Source organism: Anarhichas minor, unplaced genomic scaffold (assembly GCF_050575085.1).
Source record: "Anarhichas minor isolate MPS153535 unplaced genomic scaffold, ASM5057508v1 ptg000040l, whole genome shotgun sequence".
Classification (NCBI taxonomy): Eukaryota; Metazoa; Chordata; class Actinopteri; order Perciformes; family Anarhichadidae; genus Anarhichas; species Anarhichas minor.
The window spans coordinates 12,183,425-12,202,083 of NW_027466486.1; the positions used below are offsets into that span (position 1 = coordinate 12,183,425).

General features: G+C 46.2%; 1 protein-coding gene across 1 annotated transcript in view; it reads right to left on the reverse strand.

Moving 5' to 3' along the window:
* Nucleotides 1–18,659, reverse strand: part of cnksr3 (cnksr family member 3) — a 43,978-nt gene that overhangs the window by 13,776 nt on the left and 11,543 nt on the right. Inside the window, exons 2-13 of the mRNA XM_076108310.1 lie at nucleotides 14,888–15,051; nucleotides 10,885–11,087; nucleotides 9,599–9,686; nucleotides 6,056–6,097; nucleotides 5,072–5,191; nucleotides 4,836–4,895; nucleotides 4,014–4,082; nucleotides 3,765–3,911; nucleotides 2,367–2,491; nucleotides 1,891–2,081; nucleotides 1,711–1,797; nucleotides 811–1,061 (exon numbers count right to left, since the gene is read on the reverse strand). Coding sequence (XP_075964425.1) covers nucleotides 811–1,061; nucleotides 1,711–1,797; nucleotides 1,891–2,081; nucleotides 2,367–2,491; nucleotides 3,765–3,911; nucleotides 4,014–4,082; nucleotides 4,836–4,895; nucleotides 5,072–5,191; nucleotides 6,056–6,097; nucleotides 9,599–9,686; nucleotides 10,885–11,087; nucleotides 14,888–15,051 — 1,547 coding nt within the window. The remainder of the gene's footprint in view (nucleotides 1–810; nucleotides 1,062–1,710; nucleotides 1,798–1,890; nucleotides 2,082–2,366; nucleotides 2,492–3,764; nucleotides 3,912–4,013; nucleotides 4,083–4,835; nucleotides 4,896–5,071; nucleotides 5,192–6,055; nucleotides 6,098–9,598; nucleotides 9,687–10,884; nucleotides 11,088–14,887; nucleotides 15,052–18,659) is intronic.

Here is an 18,659-nt window from a genome sequence, read left to right on the forward strand (position 1 = left end):
TGTGTGCATATAGGCCCTTTAGGTGGGTAATCTGCAGAGTAAACTGAAACACAGGATATAAAAGTTTACTGAAATAGAATGCATATCTTTAAAACCAGCACACATACCTGCCAGTGGCGAGATATAAACATCCTTTTACCAACCGATGCAGCATTGTCGACTAAAGTGACCATAAAAAAAAAATCTCTCTGAAGTATAATGCATAGCTTACAAGAGGCAACCTTTGGTCGAGGGTAATGCAACTAACGGATCACAAAAGTGTCATTTGAGAAAACATGTAGAAGTAACAGCACAGTTTCACCAACAGAATATGCTGTATTCTTACAACTTATTTATGCAAATAAAATCAAAAGGAAGCAAATAGCAGGCTAGTTTTCTGAAGTATTAAATAATGGTACCAGAGAACATTTCAACTGAAACATGACAAAAGCTTAATATGTACAGAGGAGTCCGTAGACGGCACACAAGGCCAAAAGTATCCTAAACCTGAACAAACTGTGTCTTCTTGAGGCAGCGATGGGGACGAGGAGGGTGGTGGGGCAGTGTTAAAGGGGGGATGATGTGATGTAGTGAGTACCACAAAAGCGAGTTTGGTTGAAGAGTAGTAGTTGGTAGTAGTAGTAACAACAGGGAAAATATGGAGGTTGGGGGAGAGAGGAGTGTGAGAAAAGCCGAAGCTGCCACAAAAAAAACCAGCCGGCCGTTAAAAATCAAAGGCACTGAGGAAGGACAAAAGACGGGAACAGGAAGCCCCGGACAGGAAGCGCATCATCAGTGAGTCAATAGCTTAAGCCGCGTGATCCAACTGACCAGTAGTGAGCGTTCTGCCGTCGCACGCTTGGAGGCGGGGCCTACGGGGGCCTTTTTGATGTCCTCCTGGTAGGGGATGGTGGCGCTGTTGTGGAGGTCGTGGTTGGAGTAGTAGCGGCTGCCCCGGATGTGGTCCACCCGGACCAGGTGACGCTCCCCCGCGGGCCTGTAGGGTGGAGACACCGAGGGGACCTCCTCTGCAATGGTGGGGATCCTCTCATTGCTCAGGTATCTGTACAGGAGGTCCTCACCTGAGGCAGAGAGACAGCGAGACGTCAGCTCAGCGGTGGCATTAGATGGAGGCTCTGGCTGTTTTAAGTCAAAGGCTTCTAGCATCTATTGCCTACAAATGTGAATCCAGAACAAAGCAGTGTGCAACATCAGCACTGATGTTAATTCTTTAGTGTTAGTTGGACCTCTTTGGAAATATGCTTATTTTGCAGAATTAGATAAGAAGAGCGATACCACTCTCATATCTATCCGTTCGATATATAGAGCTGGAGAGAGCGGTTAGCTTAGCATGAAGGCTGGAAACAGCTAACCTAGCTCTGTGAATTTAAATAATGCATGCTTTAATCTTTCATGAGATAATGGACGCATGTAATGCTCAATGAAGTTGAATGCTTTTTAATTGGCTGTAAATTGACCATGATTGGCGGTGAATATGTAATCATCTTGATTCTACCATTATATTGTTTTTCTTCTGATATTCAGGCTCTTGACAACTTAAATGTGCTCAAATGTCACTTGTAGAGCAATTGATGGCAGTGTTGTGTGCTATGCTTCTCTGCTTTTGTTGCTCATAATTTGTATGAACCATAAGTGTGCAGTCCTTGAAGTGAGGCTTAAACATGGAATCATCAGGGTTTCACCAGAAGGTGAACGGTGTCTTGTGCGTACCTTTCCTTCCCTGGTTCCAGGGCTTAGCGTAGGGATCCACCACTCCAACGCAGGTGTCCGCGGGCATGGAGAGCGGCCGGGGCTTACCTAGAGGCAAGAGTTTCATGTTCATCAATTGCCATAATTTAAAAAGAGATCGGTGGAATGTTTCTAAGATTCCCTGAATGAGAAACTACTGACCACCCGAGGACTTGTGCTCCCTCATTCTGGGCTGGATCACGTTGGCCTCGATGGGACAGCCGCCGCTCAGCTGGTCGTAATCTGCGATGGTGCAGCGTCTTCTGCTCTCCTGGTCCAGATAGGAGTTGGGTGACTCGGAGCCCTTTGGTCTTTTACTAATGCTGCTGCGGAAGGAGTCCGTTCTCTCCTCTCTGCGTGGAGAAAAACAAATGCTCGTTTATTTATTTATTACAACACCACATCCCACTCTGGTGGGAGCAGAGTGGGCTGAACACAAGCAGAAAGGAATGTGCAGTAGGAGGAGAGGGAGGTAAGGCGATCGCAGGTCAGGGACACACTCGTTATCAACCCGATGTGAGGGGTAGAATTGTGGCAACAGTTGACTAGGGGTGAGTAAGGGGTCGCTTACTGCAGGCTGGTCTAGTTCTTTTGTTGTTTTAAGGCCTAATGACACAATAATGACACAATAAGCTCACCGTGGGGTGTACGGCATTGGAGGAGGAGGGGGGATGTACAAGTTCAGGATAGCAGACTTCTCCTTTTTGGTCGATCCGTTAGCTGAGCCGCAGGGAGACTGGACTTTGATCAGGGAGGAATTGTTCTGAAAAACACACAATGTATCAACGTCAGTTTACGGTCGAAAACAGACAAAGTCGCTGCTCTCGGTTTAAGACCGAATATGACTTGCTGGCAACTGGGAGGAGTTTAACACATGTGGTGAGACATTTGAGTGCGTCTCCCCCGAGTATAAACCTTCTTGTTTGAGGTATGGAAAGATTGTAAGCGAAGTCCAAAATAGTCGGCGAGACATGTACTTAAAACTGTACTCATTTACCACAGTTATGTCTCCCGACACTCAACAACATTGTGCCCGTGACGCGATTGTTAGGACTCGTATTCACTGCCGCTCTCATCAGACCTAAACGATATGCCTGATGATACAGTGTCGTAGATGTGATATATTAATGACAAACTAACACGTCCCGTTTGGGCTCTTATGAATCATTTCCACCCACTTTTCTTGTCCAAATAGCTCCCAAGTGTACAAATGATACATCATTACAAAGCCTGTGTCATCCATTCCTCAATCAGGGTGTATGCTTTGTCTTCTTCTGGAGCCCTATTATCTCAGATAAACTGAGATGTCTGCCTCCGATAGCCCGGACTACTTGTTAAAACAAGATGCTGCTGATGATGTTGACATTGGCCACCTCTGTGTTGAGAGGCTCTTTGTTGTTTTGAGAAACCCACTCTTTATCTGATATCTTCTCATCTTGCCCTCTCTGGCTATGAAACAGGCTACGCGTGATAAGACAATAGCAGAGCCTGTGAGTTTGGTCGTGTTAGTTTACAATGGGCTTATTGTCTCCCTCCCTGTTAAAACGGGACTCAGGTGCAGAGATGTGGTTAAAAGCTAAGTGAAGCCTAATGTGTTCACATGAGGGAGAGCGGCAAATTTGATTACAGTCACATAACCTTATTAGCACAATATTTATCAGCTACCCCTGACCTTTGAGGAGGTCGAACCCAAATAACATGAATTATCTTAAGTCCTTTTGTCTTCTTTTGATGGCAACATCTGGGGCAATTTCATTCTAATAAACCAGATACAATCTAACCAGACTCCAACACTGTAGGCTGCCGGCTTTATCTCCGAGACTGAACGACATCGCGGGACTTTGTTTGCCCCCGATGTTGTACGTGATTGAGCCGGCGGCACTTTCAGGGTGGCTCCGTGACACTTGTCTGAACTTGCTGTTTTTCGAACCAACTCCCTAAAAAGCTGATAATTGGTTGACAATGACTAGACGCACAGGCGTTTGTAGATCTTCCATAATGAAAGGAGTAAGAGTGTGTTGTTTGTGTGCGTGTACCTGTTGTACTGCGGGCTTCCAGCGCATGTTCTTGAGTGGGGCGGGGGTGAAACCTGTTGTGCCTGAGGGCCTCTTCTTCAGGAGTAGAACCACACCTTTGGGGTCCTCCCTCAGTTTGACAACCAGGTTTTTCAGCTGCCAGCCCACCTGGTTAAAAACACACAAACACCATTAATATCCACAGTGTGTACTCAAATTGACAGTACATACGGTCAAATATTTAATTATCCAAAAAAAAAAGGTTCCTACCACTGTCTGCTGGTTGACCTGGATCACCTCATCGCCAGCATGGATCTTCCTGCTCAGGTCTGCTGGTGACTAAATAACAAACAAAGTAAAAGGTCAAAGCCCGATAAACCACTTTCATAAAACACCGACACATCTTACTATTTACAAAACTTTGTTGAAATTGGACCTACTTTAGTGCCAGCCCTGTCTGCCTTTGAAATTCTCTCTTCAAAGAGCAAATATTTTATAAACAAACACTCTTGAGTTCAATTCGTGAGAAAACACAAACACTCTCTGCGCGTATGAATATCAGTTGAATTGTTTTTCATGTCACACGGATGTCAAACGGGATTAACTAGTTATTATTGGTGATGATTCAGGCCCTGATTCACGATTAAGGACCGGAGGCGTGAGGATCCAACCATGGCCGTGATGCTGGTGTGTTAGTCACTGACTGGTTGTCTCAGCGTGGGGAAAGGTAGGACGTCTTTCTGTGGAGGCAGTGGAGGCTTCTGCACTCCAGTAATCGGTAAATATGACAAACAGTTTCCTTTATGGATCAGCAGTTCTTAACTCCCTCGGATAACTCAGCGTGCCCTCAGTAGAGGAGGAGGATAATGAAGAGGAGGATGAGAAAGTGAGAGTGAGGTATTTTTATTCCACAAAAAATGGAATAGTAAGGAGTGGTAACAGACATATGACATTACGATGGGCAGCAATGCAAATGACTAACTGCCTCATTCTGGACTACAGTCTGTCTCACAGTCTTCTCACTGGTTCAAATAATTCCAGCATTGAAAGGGGCTGAATGTATTCTTGTGGTCAGCATACTGTCATACTTACATGTTCTGTGGTTCCCGTGATGACATGTAACCCATCGTAGGTAGACTTGATGTACATCCCCTAGGGGCAAAAAACAGTTTCAGTAAAAATACAATACTCCCAAAGGGAGAGACGCGTATGACGGCAATGTGAGGTTGACAATTTGACACGCATCGCATGCATTCCTGGCCTGCACACTCGGAAGGGGAAAAAAAATAAAGAAGAGGAAGGAAAAAACAAAAAGCAGCATTCCTTACCAGACCCTCTCCCGGTTTGATATCGGTCAGCTGGACCTCATCCAAGCAGGCCGACTGGCTCATCAGGGGGTCAGAGGTCGTTCTCACGGTCTGATCACAGATGCTGTTCAAAATCTTAGACTGCAGAGGAAAAAAGGCAAAAGAAAGTTCATCGGTAAATAAAACGCACAACACTCTACTTCTCACTGTGATTCTAAGCGCCGTGCTGAATACTCTAATGGTGAATTGTGCCTCTTATAAGCATTGCGTGATGTACAGGCTGGAACAAGCAAGGTCACACTGCTGCTTGCAATACGAAGACCTCCTTCATTAGTACGTTGACCTACTCCCTCTGCACATGACTCTCTGAGTGTATGTTGATGTTTAGTGCAAGGCTTAATGGGCTTAAAGGGGACCATTACTGCGCTATTAACTGGACGTTCCAGTGCGCGCACACACACACGCACACGCACACGCACACACACACGCACACACACAAGTCCTATGCACATCACACCCCTTTTCTTGCTCGTTTCAGGACAAAAACTGTCATGTCATCATTGGGGGGGGGGGGGGGGGGGGTCCTATCTGTGACGTCTCTGCTCAGGCACACGCATTTTGTTTTGAACACATGGCGTACACTTTATGTAGAGGAGACGAGCATGACACAAGGAGAAGACTCGGCTCTGATGTGGACTTGACTTGGGTTGTCTGAGAGAGAGACAGAGTGCTAGAGGAAGCCCAGTATTAGCCCGAGGGGTCTGGAGAGCGTCAGGAACAGGAAACACTGATTGATGGCCCGGGGCGTATTAGAGCCGCCTCTTCTGTTGGCAATCCTATAGACCCGTCTGCTCTATTCACTCAGAAAAAAGGACCTCGCTACTGAGAGCATGTCACACATGTAAAAAAAGACATTTACCCAAACGATCTACCAGACCTAGGAACTTCAGGGTCTCGTATAGTTTACATTAGCAGAACCGAAGAGAAGAGATACGGTATACTTACAACTTCCAGGATCTTCTCTTCCATCTCGTAAACACTGCAGTCCTGTTACACAGAGGACAGTGATGACAGATTAGGCTTGTGAGCAGTAAACAACAGGAAAGAGGAAGAAAAAATAAAGTATAGGGGTTGGGTAAATACGATATAATCAGCATTCCTGATATAGAACTGAGAAAAATGTAGAACAGCCTCAAACAAACAGCTTTTTTAGATTCAAACCACCTCTCTGCCTAAATTCTGGGGGAGGCTATAATTGCATAATGCGCTATGAAACGTGAATACCATACCAACACAATTGGATGAAACACCATTACATGTTTTCTCCAAACAGTGATATGGTTTCCTGCAAACATTTGGATGCATCGCTGCTTTCCACAGTTGGAAGTGGGGGGGGGGGGGGCTAGTGGAGGCAGGGGTTTCAGGAAGTCAAACGAGATACAGTAGCTGTGATCACGGTTGTTTGGGGGGAAGGATCCAACAATAAAATCAGCAAAGTCAGCTGGGAGACTGTCCGCTTAAGTGTCCCGACACGGCACTCACAGACTGCAGCTGGACTGGCCACAGCTGAGGCAACAGCCTCCCGGGACAACTGTGTTGTTGGTGGTGAAAGGGCCCCTGGTTCACGGTGCGTGTGGGGGTCCCTGAAATTAGCTCTATGCTGGAAAAAACGCCCGAAGGGAGGCCATCCATCAAAACACAGGTAAAATGCTTCTGTCATAACTAGAGAGCACAAGAAAATCTACTTCAACAAGTCTCTTCTATCTCCAGAGAGGCCTCACAAGCCACAAGCCTTTGTCGATGCATAGTAAAGGGATGTTGGCGTTGTGGCCCTCACAGTATTAGTGACATGCACAGACATGTGCCGCGCACAAAGCCGGCTCTGTTGCTCGTTGTGCATCCATTGTGCAGACAGCGAATGGGGGTCGAGCAAGTTTTTCCATATTTCCATAGCTGGCACATTCCACTGGGCTAAAGGGGGGGGGGGGGGGCGTCTGTTTTCACAATGCACTTGGCTTGTCATACTGTTAGTTTGTTTGCCTCGAAAGGATTTGAATGACTGTCTGTGGCCGTGAGCGATGGCCTCGCATCAAAGCAGAGTACATCCAAGGCTCCCAAAATATGATTTTTGATCAGCGTTTGAGTGCCTGTTTGAAGGATTAATCTCTCTTGGTAAAGTAATATACACGTGACTTCACCACATTCCCCCTGCTTGGGGGCGAGGGGGGGGGGGCAATATAAACATTATGTAGGGAAAACCCAATCATTTCAATAAAGTCAGCCAAGAACATATGGTGGTTTCTGAAAGAATTTGGCTTTGCTCGTGTAAACATGCGACTGCATATTTCTTTTAGAGACTGGCCCATGTTTGGATGACTGCACTGTTGACCGAGCCAAGAGGGATGAGCTAAAAATACATATTGCGATGTTTAGAGGTCGCGAAACAAAAAACGGTATCGGTGTGTGTGCTGCAGACATGCTGTTGGCATACCTCCCATCAAGTTTTAACATTTACGGAACATTTCTCTTGTCTCGCAGCACCATCAAATCATGTGAAGACAATATCGCAGGTGATCCCTCTAAGGTCTGTTCGTGATATCCAGATGAATCCCTTCATCTTTGTCAAAACCAAAGTCCTTCTAGTACACGGGATCTGGATAGTAACTAAGCGCTGAAGGAGGCTGAGGGACAATTCCCTGGGTGTACTGATCCCTCACGTTATGGACTTGATCCCACAGCCGGTGTGGATCAGATGACTCTCAGTGTGCTGCTCTCTGGGCCTTTGATCTGCCAGCAGAGTGGATTTGCATGGTCGAGCAATGAAGTGGCTGAGAGAGAAAGAGAGAGAGAGAGAGAGAGAGAGAGAGAGAGAGAGAGAGGAGTGCTGGCACAGTGCGGGAACCTGCAGTGTAGCTGCCTTTACACTGAAGTGAAATAAAGACCGTGTGACATCCTGTTATTCATAATGTATGAACATATGATGGATACATTTGCTAAAGTTCAGGGTTTGGCCTATATAATGGAATCTTTTTTTTTTTTTTTTTTAACTAGATAACTTCATATCTGAGCCAACATTTCAGGAGTGGGAGGCGCTGATAAAAGACACGGGGGATCGATATAAAAATGTGGTTCATTGAAAGAGAATGACCTCCACGCTGACGGGTCAGCCAAGATGGCTGATGCACTCACGGCTTTATGGACGTGTCCCATTGTGTGTGTACACACAGGCTTCATTCAGGCAGAACACATAAATTGTGTGACCTGAAAAGCCCTAATTCTTGGCTGAAGTTCATGAAGGAGCCGGGCAAACCTCACGCCGTCCTCCCCCATCATAAAACTAATCACTGCAGCAGTCTCCTGCGCAACCTATTTTATTAACCAGGGGCTCAAGGGAGGCTAAATGGTCTAAAGAAATGAGAAAGGAAGCCAAGAGTCTGCTAACTCCGTGTCAGGTTAGACACTTAAACGATGTGATGAGTTGGACAGAAGCCTCCTCATCAGTGTTCCTGCAGTTGCACACGAAGCTACGAACGGAGGACCAAACTGCATCTCTCCTCCAGTTGTTGGAGGAAACTAATCCCTCCAGTCTTACAAGACTCTTTCAGCACCTATTCTACACCGTAACCTCTACACTACCCGTGGCAGTGTGGGAAACGTATACCCCCCCCACTTCCCCTGGAAGACCATGACCGAGGCACCCACAGTAAATCACCAGAGGCGCTGAAATCCCAGACTGTGGCGAGGAAATAGGCACTCTGGGAAAGGAATTTATTTTGATGCAATAACCCCCGAAAAAAATGACACCTGCAATGTCTGCAGCCACTTCCGCTGGCCGCGTAAAATGAGTTGCTGAGCGGGCTTTGCTTTAAGGCGAACCCTTTAGGGAGAACAAATTGCACATACAAGCTAACGCCTTTGATCCTGAAGAAAAGGCCACTCACCAGCTCCCTTTGTTTAAGACATATGACCAACCACTTCTGGTTGTATGAAAAACGACCGAAGTCGACACCCAATTGTATCGTGATGCAATGCTAGAGCAATGCTACGCAGTAAGTCGGATGGAGCAGCTCCTCATCCCTGCACTACACCAACACACACACAGGAAGCGCTTTCAGACAGTTTGGTCTCCCGCTGCGAGCGTCTTGGAGGAGCAGAAACAGGAACCACATGGCTGAAAGTGTACGGCAGCCTGGGGAATGTTGGCGGCCGCCTTTTAAAAGAGCGCCAGTGGGTTTTATGAAACTGGAAACACAAAAGCGACGGTTACCATTAAACGTCCCCGCACTAAAGGGGGTCTCCTCATTAGCCAGCGTGAGGAGGAAAAGAGCCCAAGAAAAACATCAGCATTTGCAATAATGTGCTCAGACTGCTGGCTTCAGGCTCGTGTCATGGCTGCCAGACCACATTTCCCATAACTCTCTCTTCTCCAACACTTTATCTTGCATGTCTGTGCCCCTGGGCCGGTATGTGCTCGGTGGAAAAACCTATTGTGTGTGTTTCCCAGGGGCTAGCTAGCGAGTGTGCTGTTGAGCTAACTAGCGTGCAGACCTGTTGAACTGTGGTGGTGAGCTCCAGGCACAGCTGAATGATCTTGTTCTTGGTGGCTGTGAAGTCACTGATCCCCGTAAGAGGCGTCCTGCAAGCAGACAAAGAACGTAAAGGAGAACATTAGGAGCCAGCGACGGACTGCAGAGTTGGGTTGAGAGTTAGTCATTCACATGGCCGAATGGTTTTAAAATCAGAGCATCTGACACCAACGTTTGATGCTTATCGCAACACTCAGTGGTCACCTTAATACGCACACCTGTACGAGCTCATCCATGAATTCTACCTTCACAGAGATCATAATGTTCATTTAACTAAATGTGTATTACTGAGGCTGTAGTCTGCATGGGGGTGTTGAAGTGAGCTGGATTATACTGAGAGGTGTTTCTGATATTGTACCCGCCCCGTTGCATGAGAGAAGAAGAATATTGGAAACACATTTCAAAATGCAGTTCTGTGTACATCACCACAACTTACTATGACTTCAGTAATAAACATCACACATTTCGGAAAGTTTGAACAAAAAATAGCCATCATAAGCTTCATTAAGGAAGAAAATGTAGCAGAGCTGTTTTACTGGATTGCATCTAATTGTATTGGTGTACCAAATAAAGTGGCCATGGAGCGTATATGTCTCAAGTGACTTACTGTGGAATCAGCTATAAGCTACTAACACTGTACTTTATAGACTCAGTGAACCTTGCTCTGGTTGCTGGGCTTAGGTGAATTGCTACAGACTGTATCTCTTTCCCATTGACTCCATCTAAAACATATGCGTATGAATCACATCAGGACCCAACCCTCACTGCAGTCCTTCAAGTATGTCTGCTCATTTCAAACTAAAAATATGTATAAATGTGAACTACACGGACGTCATTTTAGCACAGCACTTTTAAACACCTTGCTCTCATCTAAGTCACGACCTCATCTTACCTTCTCTATGCCACAAAAAAACAGAAGCTTTGTTTCAGCCAGCGAACACTTAATCCTGGCGTCCTGCTTAGCATGCTCTGCTTTTATGGTGTGATGTGGAGCAGGTCACAGGGGAGCCTGCCAGCTCCGTACTTAAAGCTCACAGGGGGTTGCATTTCTGCTTTACAGCTGTGTGTAGTGGTAACTTGGCCAACTGCATGGATATGTGCAATGGCTGTTGCTAACTTTCTGAAAATGTCCTTTTATGCCAAAAGATAAATGCCTGTATCTCCTCGTAGCAGTCATATGGCAGCCCTTCTGATTTCTGATATCTGGCCTGCACAAGCAGGTGGTGGCTAAAAAAAATTAAATGTTACCTGTCGAGCCAAGCCAGGAGGCTCTTTGCAGCGCCGATCAGCTCGACCACAGAGGTGAGGAAGTCGTTGGGCGGCTTGCGTGACATGCTGCCCTCGTACACGGGGCTTTTCCTGCGGTCAGACGTGGCCATGTGTAGACTGTTGGTGGCGGCTCTCATCCTCACAACCAGATTCTTCAAGTTGTCTGTCTCCACCCCATAGTTCTGAAACGGGAAGTCAACACACCATTTTAACAAACTAAAATGGAATGAGCACGCACTCACGATTGAAGCCGAAATTATATCCATTTATACTCCGGATCAAAGCAAACAACCCCTCTGCACAGTTCTAGACCTGGGAGGTACTCGTTTTATTTGACAACAGTGGAGTACTATTCCCAGGAAAACGTGTTCTTTCCTGTACAATGCAGAGCTGTACAATGCTAATCATTTCTTTGACATAGAGGTCTGTGAGAACAGATCCCCCCCCCCCCCCCCCAGTCTCCAGGATTGTTGTGGGGCGTGCAGCGAGTGTGTGCACATGCAATCACCTGATTCCTACCAAGCGGGGCAAAGTTTGCATTCTTGAGCCTTTGGCTGTTTCCTGCTTCTGCATTCCTCCAATTTATAGATTATTCAGATGCACAAAGCAGCAGAGGTCTGTGTCTGCAAGGGTCACTGAGCACACCACCGACCCAGCCACGTAGCAGCTCAGCTACTGCCCTGTGTGTGTGTGTGTGTGTCTGAGACTGAGCATTAGCACTTGCCAAATATTTGGAAGCGCTTGTTTTAAAGTGTTTGCAATGTTTTGACTGAATAAATGGGTTTGGGACTAATGTGTTGGTTAAAAGGTAAGCAAAGAAAGGGCAGCCCGGCTGCTGTCCTGGTAAATATCAGCTTACACGGTGTTGCATCGCTGCAGGCAATGCTGCCGTGTGTGTGATGTGCCAGGAGCTAAATACACTTAGCAAGGAGTAAAAGAACACGTGTCTGGGGAAACAGCGAAGGAGATTTGCAAGTGCTTAGTGTGGCACTGCCTCTATCCAACATCAGCTCAAAAAAATATACAAATCCACTCAGTCAGTGCTCAAGGAATCACTGGACTAGTCGAACAGTAGCTGTAGGCTTTCTTCCTCGTGGCACACTTGACATGAAATGGATTAAAACATCATTAAAGATAAGCAAACGTTCTCAGGGAATATATACGGGGGAAAAAGAGAAAATAAACCATGCGATGGTCGAGTCCTCCACACAGTAGAAGTGGAACTGTGGCACGGAGGCAGTGCAAGTGTTTTCCAGATCAAACGTCTCTCCTGGCTTTTTCATTAGCAGGCTAATCACACAGTCGCAGCGGTTCTAACTGGCCCACAGATGTCCAGCGAGCTTTTGTCCCACACTGCCGGCTGAGCGAAAAACCACGTCCGAGCACAAATATGAGGTTCCAGTCAAATGCAATTTTTCATTCTCAAAACAGCATTTCAAGCCAGATTTTTCCTTCTTTCAGAGCCTTTTTATAGACATTCGGTTAATCTAGAACCAAGATGGCAGAGGATGTTTTTTTGTAGGTTCTAGTTGGGGCTCTTTGAAGGGACTATATACTTGTATAAGTGTCCTCTGGAGAACGGCTATCACAACACAGCACTTCCTGCCCACGCCACAGGCATCACATGGATCTGACTCGACCATAAAAGAGAGAAATGTATGTACCGTAGAACGAGAGTTTGTGCATGCGTATGTCTGTTGCTACAATGTGCCATCTAAGGTTAAGCGTTATATTATAAGTCGGGACAGATCAGCCCTAGGCATCGGTAAAATAGATTTACAGCGGCTCTGTGGCTCACGGAGCCAGATGATCTGTCATATACTGTATGCCGGAGACTGTTAATGTGTGTGTGTGAATATCGTGTGGTGCAGCAGGTCTGTGTGTGGGTCGCTGGGCTCCGAGAACAAATGAAGAAGTGTTGGGTTTCAACACTGACTCTGCAAAAGACATCATGGCTCAGAGAAGTCCAGTACAATTAATTGAAATGTTCTCTCTTTGTCCCCAGACAGCAGTTTGCTCTCGATAGCTTTTGGATAGAAGAGAAGCATGAGTATGGATGTGGGGGTAGTGCGTTAGGCCATTGGTCATCGTGATATAGGGTTGAAACTGCTGACAGGACAGCTCAGGTCCCTGATATATAAAAAGGTTAAAATCTTTACAATGTGTGCACATGCTTCAATGTTTAAAATTCAAGGGCGAAGCCGAGTAGCAAAGTGTCACAAAAGACGAATGTGACTGCAGTGACAGGAGGAGTCTGACCTGACAGTCAACAAAAAGAGAGAAGAGGGGGGGGGGGCTTGTGGGGGGTGTCAGGTGATGGTGGCCTCTGTTCCTGTTGGTAGCAGTGACCTTGCCTCAGTTAAAGCTAATTGAATCGGGGGGCCTCACTTCCTCCCACGGGGGCCTGTGGCAGGCCAAGGCCTCCTTCTTAATAAGGAAACCCCTAAAGGACAAAAAACATTTAGCCAGACCGCTTCAGTGGGAGGTGAAAGGCAGCCGAGAGTCCAGCATTCCTGGCCTTAAGTTGAATCGCATAAGACTATCGAGTGCATACAAACACACGCCGACACTGTATTACCAACTAACAGTACATTTTAAAGGGGAGACTAAAGTTCACATGCAAGGTAAAGGGGGGTTTACTTAAAATAACAAAACCATGCTGAGGAAGCACTTTATGTATGAAGCCGCTCAAGAGGAAAATGATTTGAGATTTCATTGCCATGATGTCAAGGTTCTAGGGGTGAACAGAAATCTGGGCCTGATTACCGTGATGGTAAAAGAGGTTGTGGACCACCGGATGTACCATATGGTACATATTCTATGATGAGTAAATCTATCAGAACAAAAGAAAAGGCACCCATGTACTGTATGTGCCAAGTGCTTCCAGGTGTGCGCCTCCAGTAACCACAGGTAGAGGAGATTCTGTTAACGGGTAGAGGACGGGTTGGGTTTTCTGGGTTCATGGGATCCAAACCTGGTGGACCTACAGCTTTCACATCAGCGTCAGTGCAAGATGCAGCCTCATGTAGGAGGGAGAGAATTTCCAAGTTTCCTCGGTATAAAAACAACCATGCCCCAAACGATTAATGTAAAGCAGTTTGTAAGAGAGCGTAAAGGCAGAAAACGCTGACACAGATCAAAACGCAGGGGACCACAATCTGGGGCTTTTATGGCACAGGAAGTGATAAAACTCCAAATCGAACCCATCTGCTGGAAAAGCCGCTTCTCTTTCAGTTGGAGCATGGACGGTTTTCAGCACTCTTTTCGTGCTCACTAGTTGAAGGCAGACATAGTTTTGTTGGCAGTTCTTCTGGGAGCTCTGATGACGGACAAAAGGGTCAGCTGATTCGCTCCCAGAGTGACTAACAAGAGCCAAATGAGGGATCTATAACAAAGACGGCTCAGGTAGTAAGAACGACCTGTCTGACGAGACCAAAAAGCAAATACACCTTTGCGTTTTTATGTATTAAAGGTGTGAAGGAGACTTAGTAGGTGGAGGGTTCTTATCTATCAAAGTTATCAAACCGTCACTCGTGACACGATTACCATCAACTGCCTCTGTAACCTCACACAGTTTCTAACGGCCAAAATCGAGCCCAGGGCCTCTTTGACCCGGTCTCTCCTCTTGTTGAGTGACACTGCTGTCCCCCCCCCCCCCGCCCCCATGTCCTCGGGCTGCTTCGTGTGTTGTGGTGCCTCCACACCCTGCTGAGCTGTGTGGGAAATTATGAGCCTTTCTGCATTGCTGGTTCCTTTAGCTGCCGAACCAGAAACTACAGGCTGGAGTTTTTTTTTTGTTTTTTGGTGAGTGCGGACATTGAGAACGAGGGGAAGGGACAGCGACCGAAAGAGAGCCCCCTGCCTTCCAGAAGATACAGTCACGTCCCACGGTTATGCTTTTACCTGTGATATCCCTGCTACTGTATTCTGGATACACGTCACATTAGCCACACACACACACACACAGCGGAGGTCTACTGACCAGAGCGCAGAGCAGATCGACGGCCTCCAGCACCAGTTCTTGGTGTCCAATCCTGGCCACGCCGAGCTCCTCCAGGTCTTGATGCGTGATCTTCAGCAGCTGCTCCCCGCTGATCTTCTCCAGCTCAAAGTTGCTCACATACTGCTGCAGGCTGTCATCCAAACCTGGACAAACGTGACGGAAAAATAGAGGGATTCATTAGACATGCATTTAAAAATACAGAGCGGTCTGCTCTTTTAGAAAAAGGTTCGCTGCAACTGTCATTTGCAAAGAGGTCTTTGCCCCAATTCAGACACAAAAGTAGACTTCAGCTCATAAGAAGGACAGAGTAGTTCAGCTAGTGTCCAAATAGTGTGTGTGCGTGTGTGTAGGTACAGTGCACACAGGGAACAGGTGGGACTGCTTTCTTTGGTAGACAAACACACCACAAACAGAGTAACGGTTGAGACCTTTTTGTCTGTTGGGCTGGTTAAACAATGGATGGCTATATTTGTGAGCGTATGGGCGTATATGTGTGTGTGTGTACGTGGGCGTTTCAAATTGTGCCAGCGTCAGGGGCGTCCCCTTGCTACTATTTGAAGCATCAACTACAAATGAACGTTACACTTCCAACTGCTTCGGTCATGGAACAGACAAGGATGTGACTCCCGTGAATATAGTGAACAGTAACCGGCTCTTCTGATACTGTAGAATGATGAAACGATACAGTACACGCACATAAATAAACTCAAACTTGTGTGTGTGTGTGTGTGTGTGTGTGTGTGTAGCTGTAGCAGTCAATGCCATCTTTCTCCCCATCAAAGAGCGCACAGAGAGGGGGCAGCTGCAGATACATGGCCCTGTGCCCTGCTTTTCTGAAAGACACACTCACTCTGACCGCACCGCACCCCACACCCCACACCCCACACACACACACACTCTCACAAATTATATTCTTCAGTGCGAGACAGGGTTTGGCTGATCTATTTTCAGTTTAATATTCAAGTCACAGAAAGCGCTGCTTTTTTCAGGAACATGTAACTTAAGAGCAGATAGCGGCATCCATGTGAGATGTAGAGCATGTCGTTAAATTAAAGACTCGCTGGGTGTGTTCTGTGGTCACTGAGACTAATTTTGTAGATGGCACCTCATATCTTCACGCCTCGGTGACACTCTGTCTCTACGTGTGTTACAGAGAGTATGCAAAGAAGGTGATAATGTGTGTCTGTCTGTGTGTTCATGGTAGTCAAATGCTGACTACACAAGATATTACATTGCTTGTATCAGAGCACCAGAGTATACATAAAGAGTACACACTATACACACACACTGCTTCAACATGTTATACGCATAACCTGAAAATAAGTGTTTTTCACCAATATAAAAGTTATAACCCAATCTATTTTCTAATGCAACACCAAATAATAACAATTTTGTTTTGTTCCGCTGACAACAGAAGCAGATAGAAAAATACAAATTGAGGTTTGGATAAACTTTTATGATAGACGTTAAAGGCCCTGGAAACTTATTTTATCAGCCAGCTTCTCTGAGTGATGAACTCAATATCTTCTGTTGGAACCATTTTGGTTATTTCATATTAGAAATGTTTCCTTTTTTTTCTGCATTTCTCCGTTCCCTTCTCACTCGCAACAACGCTAAGCAAATAAAGAATAGGAGCCGAGTTAGTTGCTTTGTGATTCTTCAACGTTCCGGTACTGCAGCACCTTTGAGATACATTTTTTTTTATAAACTGACATCACAATAACACTACACATCAGAATATGCTGCACTGGGCTCACACTTCCTACATAGGTCTCCCTTCAAGGCCATTCAAATTCCATTACGGCATCAAAGATCCCCTTGTGATAACAGTTTCGATCCTAAAGAAAATATCTGCGAGAGCTCAGGTCACCTCCACTGAATCAAAGGGGAAATTCCATCATGGCTTGTTAACCATTAGCCTCCACGAGTCAAGTCCAGTTAGGCTCGCTGGATTGTTCTCATTCCTTGGCATGCTAATTCAGAAGCGAGGCTTCGGAGAATTTTAGGCTTAACCCCTGACTGGCCAACAGCAAGGGGATCGTCTTCACATAGTAAAAGACTTAAAAGGACTGAACTGGCCTGAACCCACAACAGCACCAACACAAACACTGGGCCAGTCTCTTAATGCCATCAGATAAAAATAAAGACTTGGATCCAGAGGGAGAGGGGTTCTCCTCTCTGCTGTGTTAAAAAGGCGTATCCTGTGAAAGGGCGCCACTCTCCTAACCAACCAGAATAACACAATATCACCCAGACGGACTAGATATGTGAAAACAGTCTGGGAAGAAACTGCGGGATGAAAGAATCTTCACCCGCTAATTGATGAATGGCCCATCCTTTTCCTCTGAGCTGTTTTCACTTTCATTCATTCATTGGTGAGCGTTTTCCTCCCACACTTCCTTTCCCTGATCCTAGACGTCTGACTTCAGAGAGTTTAGAAATTCCAGGTCACTCAAGGGTCCAGACTGACCTGCATTAGCTTTGAATTGGAACAATTGTAAGTGTGTTTACGTGCATTGGTGAATGAGACCTACGCCACTTTAAAAGTACCAGGGATTGAGGATCGGGATAATTATGCTCCGCAGAGAAAACGTATTACTCCCCCACTGAATTCAGGGGCCGTAAGAAGAAGGTAGCGCAGCAATCTTTCCCTCTGGACTCAACCATCGACACCTTGTGAATAAAAGAGGGGTGTCCTTACAGTGGGGCTTATACAATATTTATTAGGCCTGGATCAATGGCAGCTGGGGTGTGTGTGTGTGAAACTATCAATTTTCATTAAAAGGTAGCGTAACCAGTAAAGGAGATAGAGTGTCACGTCCGTGTGAATTGAGCAAAGAGGGGAGGGGGGAGGACGACGACAAGGGAGAACTGTGTGAATGCTTTTCAAAAGCCTGCGCAGGATGAAACGCTTTTTGAGGAGTTTTATGGCCTCTGTGAACCACTTGGCAAATTTCCTCAAACCAGAGCAAGTGGGTGTGACTGTAGCAGAGGCACAGACACACAGCGTCAAAAAGCTGGACGAAACCCCCCCCCCCCCCCCCCGAAAAGTGCAATTTGAAGACATCACAAACTATGATGGAATTTTTCGACTACACACTGAATACAAATTCTATTAAAAATGGTCCGACAGTAGCATTGTACACGACAAACCTGTTATAATTTAATGCAATCAAATGGATTATAGTACCAGTTTCACATGGTTAAAAAAAAGACCTTCCCTGCATGATGAACAAGGGGGCATCTGAACGAAATCTGTGAGCGATAAACAAACAGAAAGGGAGGTGACTGGCAGATGCCAGTATGTTTGTCTCAGTGGGGCACCTGCTGTTCACTGTGGGGTCGTTCTTACCACCCACCAGCTCCCATTCAGTAAACAGTGATTATGAGAAGAACAGGTTATCAACGCAACAGTGTCAGGGTATAAATGGACACACACACACACACACACACACACACACACACACACACACACACACACACACACACACACACACACACACACACACACACACACACACACACACACACACACACACACACACACACACACACACACACACACACACACACACACACACACTTCTGAGCAGCTGGGAAAGCAAGAACCCCAGAAACTCCAGTCTGGATGCAACAAGTGCAACCAGACGTTGTTGGAGGCCTTGTAGCTCTGCAGCCTACTTAAAGGCTGTGTAAGCACACATTTCTGGCAATGTCAACAACAGAACCCTTCCGCTTGCAAATGGCTGGG